Here is a 14224-nt window from a genome sequence, read left to right as displayed (position 1 = left end):
TAGGAGGTCTGCCAGTCCCGCGGATTCGGCGGCAATTCGGCGGTGGGTACTCCGAAGCTGCAGGACCGGTGGACCTCCCGCAGGCATGCCGCCGAAGGCAGCCTGCCTGCCGTGCTTGGGGCTTCAAAAAAGCTAGAGCCATCCCTGCTGCATGCCCGCTTTGCCCTACTGTAAATGATTATACAGAGTACAGGGCCATGCAGGATTGGGCTCTTCAGTCTCATCTGAAGTGCAGCCTCTTTGAGTGAGGACAAACTCCTTTGAAACCACTCCACAGTTCCATCCACAGGCTATGGCCTGTGAGAAGATGAGGGGGGTTTCTCACTCCAATGCAAATGCCTAAAGCAATTTGTATGACAGACGGGCGCCCTCCCTCTTGCGTTCCTTTGATTAGAGAGAATATTTTGCTGCAAGCTGTTTTAGTGCAGGCTGATCTCTCGGAACCAGATTGCCCCCTGCTGCAGAATGGTGGCAGAAACTGCCTTTCCATAGGCTCACTGTGCTTAATGTCTCTTCAGCTTCAATGGGGCAGTTCACTTTGTCCCCAGCGCCCCCTCTGTCTTAGTTTTAAATAGCGGTGCCTCCTGACTGGATTTGGGATCAACAATGTGATGGCACCTGATGGCCTCTGTCAGGGCCATGCAGTGGGGAGAGGAAGACAGGGCCTTTCCCAGGATAATAGTGGAGAGGGAGCTGTGGCCTATTGGAGTATGACAGGCAAGAAGATGGGGCCTTTTGGAAGATCATTGGGGAGAGAAGAGATGGTCTGGGGCCTATTGGAAGATCATGGGGGAGGTAGGTAAGTGTTGTACTGAAATTGCTCTGAAAGGCCTAAAGAGTTAAAGGTGTTTATAAACCCTTTCACTGTCCAACGTTAAACAGTGACGGGCTGGTAGGGTTGTGAAGTTTTGGTGGAAGCATTCCTGGCGGTTTTATCCCATGACATAATCTTTAAAGATTAATCATTAATTCCTGGAGACTCCAGGGCAACCCTACAGTTCAGGGTTGTTTTTAAACAGAGTGCTTGGTTTTCCTTGTTTACGTGGCAAACACTCAAAAAGCTTTCATTCAGATTGAAACTATATTGATTTAACACATGAAGTTAAAACTAGTATTTCTATTGAAACTTTGAGTGATTGCGCAAAACAAACGTGGTCAGACCTTCTCAAAATCTGTTTCCTTTTGGAGTCAGAATATCAGAGTCTTTTATTTTCAGAACAACTTTCCCTTGATGAAAAGCAAAGGGTTAATTTTATTCCACTCTGGTGTGTAGAGGGCATTCACTTATCCTGCTGTTAACAAGCAGACAAACCCAAGGAGAAGGAGAGACAGGATAGAAGAGATGGGAGAAATACGGCTTGTGTTGATGTTTTTGGAACTCTGGACCGCTGGTTAGTTACGAGTGGATGCTTTGGCTGGCAAGTTGACCATGACGCCTGCATTTTTGACCCCTGGTTAGTTATGGTCTGATCAGGGTTGTGGTCTGGTTGGATTCTTTCTCCTTAGACGAGGCAGGTTTGGATGAACACAAAATAGTTGACTTCAGGATTCGATGAAAAGCCAAGAGTGAGAGAGGATAGGAGGAAAGAAATGGCAGAGTGAGAAAGTCACACAACAAGGGAAGGGAATATAATATAGGATCTCAGGCACTGTTCCCTCTAAGCTGTGCGCATGTGCACATGCACACAGATCCTAAATACTGTGCACACGGTGAAACACACAAATTTGCACAGAAGCATAAAAATTTGCACAGAAATTTTTTGCACACACAGCTTGTCAAAAATTAGAGAGAACATTGGTCTCAGGAGCCTTTGTGGTGCTGGTAGTTTGATCTCCCCACTGATGGGCTGAGCAGATGTCCTAATGTGATGACTTTCAGCACTCACCGGTGAAAACAAAGTTAATTAAGCAAGAGCAAGGCCAGCCGGCTTCCTGTCAGGAAGAAGGTCCCTTAGATGGGTCAAGATGAGTTGCAGGGCTGGCAGGTTGGGGGATGAGCAGGGGGAGAGGAAATGAATTCTTTTTTTTACCCCTCAAAGTCTCGTCTTAAGAACCCCACAAAGGAGTAAAAGGGGTGGAATATTTTATCCTCATTATTTTGTCCACCAATTAAACCCATTTCTTTAAGGCCCAGCTTGGCACAGTAACTTTGTTCCCAATTTTTTTTTTTTTTTTTACCAGAGATGATCTCACCACAGTGCTTTGACTTATATCATTAGCCATTTTCATTGGACTTGTAGAGTTTCTCCATCTGGTTTTGTTGCACCTATTACAATAGTCATTTACTGAAAATAACTTGACCTATTTTTCATGGTTATTGTAACATCTTATGAACGTTCATGTATTTTTTACAGCTGATCTTAGGGTAACTTTGTAAATCCAATAATCACAACAGGTCTCTTGGATGATTGTGGGGAAGGAAGGGGGCGGGACCCATTGGAGATCATGGGAATAGGGGGTTCTATGCAGTCCTTGAAGGTGCAGTTCAGGGACAAGCAGAGATTCAAGCTGGTTCTTCTTTGTGTTCTAGCCTATTCATAATTATGGCACTGGCTAGGCACTTGGACAGCACTGTCAACCCAAATCATTCAGGAATTATAAGTCAGCCTCTAAAAATCAAGAGAGAGGCTTAACATTTTTAAAAATCATGAATTTACCTCTTTTTATTTACCTCCTAGTGTTTGAGCCTAACAGAGGCTGGTTTTCCAGCTTTTCTCTACAACCATGGAGGCTAGAAACGTCCCACGTTAGTCACTTTGCACTGGTCTGTTAGTATTGGCTCCTGGAAATGACAAACAGGTGTTTGTTACAGACATTATTCTCTTTTAGTTTCATATAAAGGCCTTTTTTATTCCTATCCTGTTATGTATTCTTCCTGTTTTACACTGTGTGATAGTGCTTGCTGTTTTATTTTTCACATCCATTTAGTGCTGTCAGACATTATCTGAGTTTCACTCACCAGGATCTATTGGAAAGGACAGTGTATCTGATAATACCATACAGCCCACATCTTTCAACTGGCTGGAGCTTTGGTTCAGCTAGAAATTTGTGTGTTTCTCCAAACATCCTGAGCCTGCAAAGCCTGAGCTAGAAATCTCATGAAAAAGCAGCTCTCTCATCATGTTACCGGCATGTCCTTCTTCTAGCCAGTAACGTGGCGTGAGCAGACTTCCCTGTGAATTTTGATGCTTCATTTTCCTCTCCCTGAATGGGCAGAGGTATGTGGCAAAAATGAAAAATGGTGGGGAAAAGTAAATAACCACAAACTCTTTCTCCCCTTCTAGGCAGGTTCTGAGTTGGTTTGATGTTTGGGGAAGGGTTTAGTTGTGCAGGAAGGCGTTCTGATTTTATTCACACTCTGTACCTTCCTCACTTGCTGCTCTTGGTTTGGGGAATCCTAGAGATCTTGCTCAGTGTTGGATCCTAGGTTGTGACCTTGGATCTCAAGAGAATGTGGCACTGCCTCTGGTGGCATCAGAGACTTTTTGTAGTTTACTCTTTATGGAGCAAATTCTTCAAGTCAGAGTCATTTGAAAAATGGCTTTGCACACCTGGGTGTCTTTAGGGTCATGATCCATGAGGTCAGATTTGAGCTTTGGTTGTACCTTTCGGTGTTTCTAGCAGGGTGCATCTTGGTGGTAGTTCTGTTTCTGGCCGTCCCAGGTTGCTGGGCCATTGGTTTACTTTTTAGCACTGAACCTGGTCAATGTAAGCAATAAACAATGCAGTTGTCCACTGGGGAACTGGCTCACCTTGTGTGATAATGTCAGCAATGCTGTTACAGATTCTTCGCATCTATTTCCTGCAGGTTGGAAGGGGGAAACTGTGCCATTATACATCCAGGTGCTGTCTGTGTCATGGTGAGGCTGCTTCCAAAGCTCTACAAGGAGGAACACCCTGAGGTAAATCTCCGTCTAGATGGTGCTTTGAGCCGTCTTTCCTTCACCCCTTTGACCTGGCCCATGCTGTAAGTACCATTCGCTCCTGTACACAAGCATCACTGAAATCAGTCCAGATAACTAGCAGAGAAATAGCCCATCGTTCATCATGCTCATCGGGGCAAGAAGAACAGAAGAACTCTTTTTCCAGGGTGATCATAGAACTAGGATTAATGGAGCTTTACATTTGGGAAAGCGGTGCGCAGGAGCGACGCCAGGGTTTCTGGCGCCATCGGCAGAATTCGGGGGGCGGCATTTTGTGCGCCCCCCACGGGGCACACGGGAGCTTCCGGTTCTGCTCCCATCGTGCCGCCGAAGAAGGACCCTCCGCCGAAATGTTGCAGGCGACAGTGGCAGTCATTGAGCTGCTCAATTGCCTGCCGCTGTTTTCTGTGGCACGTCGGCAGAAGGTCCTTCTTCGGTGGGGCTGCAGGAGTGGAACTGGAGGCTCCCATGGGGAGCGAGCACAAAATGCCACCCCCCGAATCCTGGCGCCCTAGGCAACCGCCTAAGGTCACCTAATGGAAGTGCCGGCCCTGGCAGTGCCATGTGGGTTGATAAAACTTGCATTTATATTGCACCATTCACATTAAAGGATCTCTCACATCTGCTAGACCAGGGGTAGGCAACCTGTGGCACGTGTGCCAAAGGCGGCACGTGAGCTGATTTTCAATGGCACTCACGCTGCCCTGGTCCTGCCACCAGTCCAGGGAGCTCTGCATTTTAATTTAATTTTAAATGAAGCTTCTTAAACATTTAAAAAGCCTTATTTACCTTACATATGACAATAGTTTAGTTATATTAGAAAGAGACCTTCTAAAAATGTTAAAATGTGTTACTGGTACTTGAAACTTTAAATTAGAGTGAATAAATGAAGAGTTGGCACACCACTTCTGAAAGGCTGCCGACCCCAGGGCTAAACTGTGCCACTGGGTTTTGATCTGGTGCAGAACACCGTCCCTGCTGCTCTCTGGATACTCCCCACAGCAAATAAGAGGGTGGCTGGGTGGAGCCTTGGTTCCGTTCCCTCTACTAGCTGACCAGAGTATCTGATCAGGTGCAAGGGGATGGGGGAATAAGCTGCACCCTCTGGTCAGCAACAATTTATTTCCCTCCCAGAGCAAGAATGGAGATAGAGAGGGATATGTCTGCATATGGCTGCTGTTTAACAGAGGCACAGCAGCTTACAGAACAGTTTTTACTACAGGAAGAACATCAAATCCGTTGGTAAATGCAGGGGGGGCGTTGAGGTAGAGTTGGAAGAAGGTGCCCACTTTGTCCAGGACACCTGGGGCTAACAACTCTGCTTTTCAGATGAGTGAGTCTCTAACTGCCATCAAATGAACAATGATCAGAGACCCGGCTCCTGTCCAGTTTGGATTGTAAATAGCCTGGTGTGTTCCAGAGTGTGTGGATTCATGCTCTTTCTTTAGCCAGTGCAAACAAAGCCATTTATTTCAAAGAAGAGGGCAAGGGACAGGGGTTGGTTAAAGCAGGAGGGACTTCCAGGTTGCATTGTATTTCAGGGTTACATCTCATCCAAAAGCATCCCCTCTTGATTTAACCCTTTTTTATCTTTTATAGCCCCCATGACTGGACTACTTTAGCTTCAATGTAGCTAATGTATTCACCCTCACACCCCCTGTGTGGTAGGGAAGTACTCTTATCCCCATTTGACAGATTGGGAAACTGAGTCATGAGAAATAAGTGACAAGGTCATAGGTCACACTTGAAATCTATGGCAGAGCATGAATAGAACCCATGTCTCCTGTATCCAACGGTAGTCCCCTCACCACTGGCCCATCTTTCCTCTTTTTCTGCAATACCCATCCAACTACTGGCTACATCTGACTGTTTTGTTTACAAGGCTGATGTGATTGCAGTGTGGAAGTTTAATGGAGAGGGTGGCAGATAGAGATGGGCAAGAAGGTTTTGGGATAAATTTTCAAGTTTGGGATGTGTACCTGCCTCTTTGTGGAGCTGAGGTCAGCTGTGTTACAAGGCCATACTCAAAACTGCCAGCACTTCCTGGGTTAGGCTGAGGGGAAATACAGCAAGATCTGCCTCTCCTGTAGAATTCTGGGATTCTTGCTGCCACCCTGCCAGGAGCCAGGGAATGCAGACTCACATGGCGTGGGAGGGGGAAAAATGGAAGGGCACCATTTCATGGCCCAGGAAAGGGCTGGGTGTGATTCAGCCGAGTCTGGGGCAACAGACTTGGATCTTATCTTCTCCAAACACCTTTACCAAGTTGGACTAGCAAAGTACCACACAGTCACCTTCCTGTTCTTCCTCCCTTTGAGGCGAATCAATTTCCTCCAGGTACATCTGATCTGTAGTGGCCTTGGATTGAGTCCTGGGGGTGGATTTTCCAAAGAGCTCAGGGCCTGGTTTTCAGGATCTCAGCACTATCTGAGCTCAGTTCTCTGAACTGTCTGGCTGCAACTGTGGGTGCTGAATGCTTCTGAGCTACTAGTTCCTAATATAAAGGGGTGGGCACTTACAGGTCAGGGCTCCACTGTGCTACCATAATACATATAATACATAATAATAGCAATTGTTATTAGTTGGAGGGAGTTGAGATCTCAGGTCCTTGCTCAGTTGGTCATTAATTGCTAAGAAGCATCTATCTTGACGGGTGTCGATGCTGCTGCTTTAAAAGCATGTGAATGGATTCAGTTAAGAACATATAAAGGGTGGAATTAAGGGCCTGATCTAGCAAAGTGAGCTGCATATATGAACAACTGCTCCTGCCATTGATTTCACGGGTTCAGGGTGTGTGTGAGAGAGAGAGAGTAAGGGCCTATGGTACGGGGATCTCTTTGCAGGCTCCCTAGGGGGGATTGTGCTGGAAAAAGGAAAACAGAGTGGCACTCCTGTGCGTGCCCCAGGAGGCATGTCTGTTCCATGTAAATGACACGGACTCCTTTGTACAGCACGTATTTACAGAGGTGCTGCAACTTGGCATTCCAGCCAAGTGCACATGGACTGACCGCTTCACTTCTGCAGCCTCTCACTTGCTACTGTCTGCAAGGCCAGTGGAGGACATAGTGCTCTGGGGGCAGTATGCTCACTAGTGACCGCTGTGAGCTCTGCTCTATGGATGGGGCTAAAATTCTCTCACTCATTGGCTAGCACATAGCAGAAACCAGGGAGGTGCTTTTCTCAATCCAGATATGCCCCATCTGGGTAGGTACTCCCCACTCCGCATCATGCTCCTAGGACCCAAGAGCCCACATGAGAGGGAATGGGCTTCCCACACCTCATCCTTCCTGCAGTGCATCTCATGCATGTACCACACAGCAGCTGTTGTTTGGGCCAACACTTGGGATCAGCACTTTCCCTGGTATCTCCAGCAACACATGATGCATTTTTCTGTTTACAGTCCTGGAGCTCAATTCTGCTCTCGGTTACAGTGATGTCAATCGCTTAAGTCAGTGGGGTGATACCAGGACAATTATGGTATACATAAGATCAGGATCAAGGCCTGGACTCTTCCTAGCAGTTACAGACTGGTGTAGCAATTAACAGGAAATTGACACTCCATTAGCTTGATCACAACTAGGAATCTGCTCAGGTGAAATTTCCTTTCTCGGGCTCTCCCCACGTGCACCCTGACCGAATGAGCAAATTATCCAGTGTATGTCTGCTGGCTTTCCTGAAATATTTGGATTCAACTAGCAGATAAACGGGAGGTTTGGAATAAAACCAAATTCCTCATCAGCATCTTTGGAAGGTGAGAGTGTAATTAACTGCTGATGTTTCTTGACTCTTCATTGCAAGCCAAGCCAGCAGCTATTAAAATTTTGACAATTACTATAATTAATTTCTGAAAAACAAGTAGAACAGTTAATTGGATGTGAGAGAGGAGCTGTCAGAGAAGTCGCTGTGTCAGAGCTGGCTCTACAGCTCTGCTGGATGAGGCAGGGAAAATGAAAACCCCACAGACTTTCAGTAGATGGCAGTGTTATTAAAAATATGAAGAGCTGGGAAACAAATTCCATCAGTCTCGGTAATGTACTTGAATCTATTAATCTTTCCTTCCCTTCTTTTTTCTTCTTTCCCCCTTCTCTCATTTGATAAGGAATCAGTAGCAGTTGTAATATTTATTGATTTATAATTTATTTAGTATTATAACAATGGAGATCAGAGCCCATTGTACACAGATAGTAAGAGGCAGTCCCTGTGCCAAAATGCTTGCAATCTAAACAGATGCAAGAAAGGGTGGGAAGGTAAATAGACACATAAAGAGGTGAAGTGATTAGCCCAAGGTCACATCAGCAACACAGACAGGAATAGAACCTGTGTCTCTTAAGTCCTCTGGTTCTGTCCAGCAGAACATGCTGCCTTCATTAATAGATGTGATTTGAAGTTTCATTGTAATCTGAAGATGAACTCTGTGAAGCTGATTGTGTGAATCTCCATATTTTATTCTCACTGTGATTTCTGGGCCAAATTTGTTCTGCATACAAGCTGAACTAGCAGCTAGTGCTTCTGAGGTTTTTCTGTCTCCTAGCACCACCCATGATTATGATGTAATCTCCTGAGCTTCACTGGTGATGGGTGACACACAGTAGTCTGAAGCTCTGCCATGGCTGTGTCAGCTTTCTGGTGCCAGCCTCTGACACATTCCTGGTATTGAGCAGTGCTGGGAGCCCACTGGCGGACTGGCGAGCTACTCAGGCATCAGGCGGTCATGGTCTTGTGCAAAAGCTGTAGCTCAAGGATCAGTGACAGATAAATAACTCCCTGTGGTGGTAGAGTGGTAGCAGCTAGAAGGGAAATGAGGAAAGGTCTTGAAAAGCCAACAGGGGGCTGTGGTGCTGTATGTGCACATCACACTGGACACAGCATGTCACCTATTCTTCCTTTCCTATCCATACGCTGGCTTGGTAGTCGTGTTGGAGGTGGCTGGAATGTTTTATGGTTGGACCTTTCTGACAGTGGGTCTCATGTACATAGGGTATCTGTCCTGTACACGGGCAGTGTCCTACCTGCCAGAGAGAGAATGGGTTTTAGCATGTGTTTGGCCATATGAATGCTCCTTCATTTCTGCTTCCAAACAAGGAAAGAACCCTTGCGCTTGGCTCACTATGTATTCTGTGCCTGAGAGACCAGGAAGCAGCTGCAGCAAGGAATGGAGATGGCAGGTTGTTTTTCAGTCCCTAACCCTATACCATGGTAGTGTTGTGGAATATGCTCCCTGCGCCCAATTCCACTCCTGCTGAAATCAGTGAAAGGGCTCCCACTGAGTTCAGTGGAACAGCACTGGGCTCTCTCTGCCCATAGGGACTCATACAGCTGGCTGGCAATGTGGGCTGGTAGCGCTTGTGCTTTGTCACACGAGACACATCTGAAGGCCAGAAGATGACAGAAGGCAAAGCACTCCTCTGATAGCTCTGCAGTGGATCTTGACACAGATGTTCAGCTTTCCCAGAGGTAGGAGCCTGTGTGTAAGGAGAATAAAATGTCAGTCAGGATCCACCACAAAGGTCTGGGAGAAGGTTTTCGGCCCAGAGTTAGGGCTGAGTTGAACAGCATGTTGTTCAGTAGCAGGAATGGAAAAATGGGTGGGCACTGAGCACCGCTTTGCTAGTCTGAATGCTGTGTAAAGACATTTTGGGATGGAGCATGAAGTTATCTTCCTGAAGGAATCAGTCCAGCTTCATATTCCAATTCTTCCATTTCATCAAAGTGGGGAACCAGCAGGCGCTGCTCTGCAGAAGCATTAGTGGAACTCAATAAACATTAATGCATTCTGATTCTGACCTAAGGAAATAGGATCCATTCCCAGTTGGATTTGCTGCTTCTTGGTGACCTTTATCAGACCCAAGCAGTGATGTGCTGAAGTAACTCTGAGCGTGTCAATGTACTGAGAATGGTAATAAGTAGTAAGACAGACAGGAGACTTGATCTCACACAGCAGCCTTTTCTTCTGACCTAACCAGAATGACAATTAACAGCTGGTGAGAATAGATCTGTGGTTGTGTGTTGCAGCCATCTCTACTGGCAATTAAAAAAACATTTGGATGTCAAATGAGACATATGAAAATTTGCTAAAAGCCCTTCAAAAAAAAAAAGGCAGAGGTGCTGTTTGAGTCTTTAAAGGAAATTTATCGAGCATCACGCATGTGAACACTCAGCCCTGGTACTTTTGCATACTGTGTGCATTCATTGTAATGACCACATTTATGCAAGGCAAATATTCTCTTTCCTTAAATGCAAAATCATCAGTGTCAAAATGAAGTTGATGCTTATTTGGAAAGCTGACGACAAAATAAACTTACTTACCGTCCCCTCTAAGCAAGCTTTGTGGCACAGGGCACTTGCCACAGAAGGATATTTATATTGAACTTTTATAATTGCTTCTCCTCTCTAAAGTTATCTCGGCATTTCCTGCTTTCTAGATGATTTCCCAGGACGAAGCCTTTCAAATGCTAAAGTGTCACTGCCGGGCCTAGTCTTTGTGTCACAGAAAGATGCATTCCGTGCTCGTCAGTGAACCAGGAAGTACAAAGAATGTATTGCCCAGGGGGAACACCACTTTTTAAAATGTATTTCTGTGCTGAATGTTCCTTGTGATCAGTTTGTATAGTCATTTTCAGGGATGACTGGGAGTGGAGGGGGACTTAGGAGTTGACTCTTTCATTGAAACCTGTCACAGTGTTCATCATTTAATCAATCTTGCGGATTAGGTTTATCACTGCAATCTGAGCTTGGCCCAGTTTTCTGTTTTGTGCTGCGGTTACCTTTAGCAGGTCTCTCTCGTGATCAGATTGTATTTGGGAGGTTGTGTGTGACTCAATTGTATGGATAGAGGAAGACGGCTGTGCATTATCAAAAGGTTGTGCTGACTCACACGCTCCAAGCATACTGAAGTCCAGAGAGGCAGACAGGGATTGTTTTAATACCCACTTGCATCTTTGCCAGTGATGCTGCTTTTAGGCCTTTTCTCACTACTTTGCCTTTGGATGTAATTCTTGATTTAATCATAACCAAATGGTTTGTTCTTGTTGCTAATGTTCATAGCAGGGCTCTTCACAAAAACTGCACAACTGCACTCACCAAGTAGTGAATTGCTGCTTATAAAGTTGTGGCAATATCATAATTCATCACATTTGTGTTCCCTAAGATATTATTTTGATATTTGACACTTCTCTGCCCACAAGCATTTATTATTACGTATATTATAGTAGCACCTAAAGGACCACAACCAAGATCGGCGCCTATTCTGCTATAGCCTATACACACACAGTAATAGATAATCTCTTCCCCTAGAGGGTTCATAATCTGAATAGACAAGACAAAGGGGAGCGGGGGAAATGGAAGCCCAAAGAGGAGAAGTGACCCACACAGTAATGACACAGTGAAGACTAGAACTTAGCTATCCTAGCTCCTACTCTAGTGCTTTCTCCACTAGACTATACTGTCTTTTTAAAAAGAAGAAGATGTGATTTAAAGTGTCATTATCATAGAACCATATAACGGCGGGCTGGAAGGGACTGGGAGAGGTCATCTTGGATAGCCTCCTGTGCTGAGCCAGGACCAAGGTAACCTAGACTGTCCCTGCTAGGTGTTTGTCCAACCTGTTGTTAACAACCTCCAGTGATGGGGATTCCACAACCCTCATTATAGAGTCTATATTCTGTTATAATCTCTGTTCTCATGGCGTAGCATTTTACACTGGTGTAAGTGACCAGGGGTGCTGGAACAATGTGTATAGGTGGGGTGCTGAGTGCCACTGAAATCCTGTGTATGATGGAAACCACAGGGGTTGTGGCAGCCCTCCCCCTCCCCAGCACCTATGTAAGTGAATACCCAAGATGCAAAGCAAATGGAAAATCTAGCCCTAAGTCACAGAGTTCAAGGCCATAAGGGACACCCCAGGTAATCTAGAGTGACTTGCCTAAGCAGAGCCAAGAACTGAATCCAGATCTTCCTTATCCAGAGCCATAACCACAAGGTCACCCTCCTCCTCTAGCACTGATCACTTCTTCCTGGGGATGTAGGTGAGTGCTGTATCCTTCCTTGCTGCCATTCTTGCTTGAAATTGCTAGGATGCCTTTAATTCTGTGTTCATACATTCATTTTAACAAGTGAGTTGCAGATGAGAGAAACCAACAGCCAGGTGTCCCGTGTGTAGAAGATGGATTTGGGCAGCATTAATAATGGAGTAGCTGAAGGACAGAGAAGTGCCTACCCTCCTGGCTGCCATGTATCAGGGTATCTTCCTGTTCTTACTGAGCTGTTGAATTTTCTAGGATTGCTAGACACAGTTAGTGGGGTGGAGATGCTAAGGGGTAGATATCTCCCCTCCCATATGGAAAAGGGGATCAGCTGCTGTCATAGCACAATTTCTTTGGAGTCCATTGAGACTCTTCTCTTGGCCTTGGATCTCTGTGTGCGCCAAGGGGTAGGGGCTGTGAAACAGCCTGGGTGGAGGCACATCATCTTCTCTGTTAATGCCACAGCATTCCTTAGCTTACAGTAATACACTCTGTAAGGGGTCTCCATCTGAGGTCAGGGTTCCATTCCTCCTTGGGTGCTGCACTGCCAGGTCCTGCAGGGAGATGTGCCTGGGGCACAGAGCTGGACAAATGCATGGGTTGGGGGAGATCTACAGGGTGTGGGGGCAGGTCCTGAAACCTGTTTTGGGGAGCTGGGAGCCAAATCTTCCTCCCGAGCACCTCCCCCTCAGGTTTGACCCTGAAAGGAGGGGAGCCAACTCAGCTGACTTGTCTTGCTTTGAGAAATGCCCATGCAAAGATGTCATAGCATCTGGAGGACTGCAGGATTGACTTAACGTAAGAGTCTCTGTGCAGATGCTGTCCCAATTGTAACAGAACAAAAAAAACCTGCAGCTGGTCTGCACATCACTGTGCAGCTCTTACCCTGGGGCAGTGTAATGTGCTCTTCACACTCTCCATAAAAAACATCCAAACTCTCTGGAATTGCCCAAACTCTCAGAAATGTACATTTGCTTAAAAATCAGGCTCCAGCTATGGGATCTTCCAAGAAACCCTATCAAATTATGCAGAAATGTTCTCTTTCTGCTGCACCTTTCATCCAGAAAGACCCTACCGGGCTTTATTGACTGTAGATCAGGATCACTACGTCCACCTATCAGGCCAGACTCAGAATTCTGATGGAACAGCACTACACAAGAACTTAGAACACAACATGGAAAATATAGTATTCAGCCGAGTCTGCAGGAGGATGTTAGGGAAGCAGAATGTAATTCAATAAGTTAGACTTTGGATGAGACCCCAGGGTTAATACCCCTACCCTTAACTTTCCAAGGGGTTTTGTTTGCCTTGATTACTAATGGTTAAGTCCCTAGTTGTACATCTCTTCTAAAAGGCAGCACCTCTAGCATCCTTAGCACCAGCCTGGTTCGATGCTGATGTGGGGTGGGGAGGGTATCATCTACTGATTCCCCAACAGGAATTACTGCGGCACAAAGAGACACCTTTCATCCTAGCCCTGACTCCCACTTAGAGCGTGAGATTGAATACAAGGTGACAGTCCCAGCAGCCTTTATCTCAGTGCTGCTCTATACTCTGAAGCTGTGGTGCAAGCCATGCCATTCCTTTAAAAGCTCACTCCAGAACTTCTCATGAACCTTGCTGGGTGCAGGAGCCTCTGGAACAGAAAAGAGAGCCCCAGGAGCACATGGTGAAAAAGCACAGTTGAAATGGTTCATCCAAAGAAGTCAGACAAGCTATCTTTGTCTCCATATGTAAGCGTAATATGTACAATTGAATTCATAGTGCCTACTTCCCACTCCCCCTTCTCACCACACATGGATGCTGCAAGCCATAACATATCAGGGGGAGGGATAGCTCAGTGGTTTGAGCAGAGGCCTGCTAAACCCAGGGTTATGAGTTCAATCATTGAGGGGGCCATTTAGAGAACTGGGGTAAAAATCTGTTTGGGGCTTGGTCCTGCTTTGAGCAGTAGGTTGGACTAGATGACCTCCTGAGGTCCCTTCCAACTCTGATATTCTATGATATGGCTTTAGTTGTACTGTGGCATGACAGAGCCCAGTTCTGAAAGCATTGACTCAGACAGTTCTTACTCATTAATACCAATGGGTAAGCTCCTAATTAGTAAGCTGTTGTGCTAGAGACAGACTGTCTCATGGCTGCAAGAGGGGACTCAAGTTCTGGGTTCTCATCCCAATTCTGGCAGACCTGGCTTGGTGTGACTTACTTGCTGTGGGAAACATTTTCAAAAGCACGTAAGTGACTTAGGAGCCAATATCTCATTGAAAGTCAGTATGTTAG

The 14224-nt window shown here is 45.9% G+C and overlaps 1 protein-coding gene across 1 annotated transcript in view; it reads left to right on the top strand.

Moving 5' to 3' along the window:
* Nucleotides 1-14224, top strand: part of WDFY4 (WDFY family member 4) — a 255320-nt gene that overhangs the window by 65020 nt on the left and 176076 nt on the right. The window contains 1 exon segment of the mRNA XM_030569859.1: nucleotides 3809-3902. Within this exon segment, the coding sequence (XP_030425719.1) occupies nucleotides 3809-3902 (94 nt within the window).

Source organism: Gopherus evgoodei, chromosome 7 (assembly GCF_007399415.2).
Source record: "Gopherus evgoodei ecotype Sinaloan lineage chromosome 7, rGopEvg1_v1.p, whole genome shotgun sequence".
Classification (NCBI taxonomy): domain Eukaryota; kingdom Metazoa; phylum Chordata; order Testudines; family Testudinidae; genus Gopherus; species Gopherus evgoodei.
Note: the sequence above shows the minus strand (reverse complement) of the source record. Positions and strands in the feature narration are given on the sequence as shown.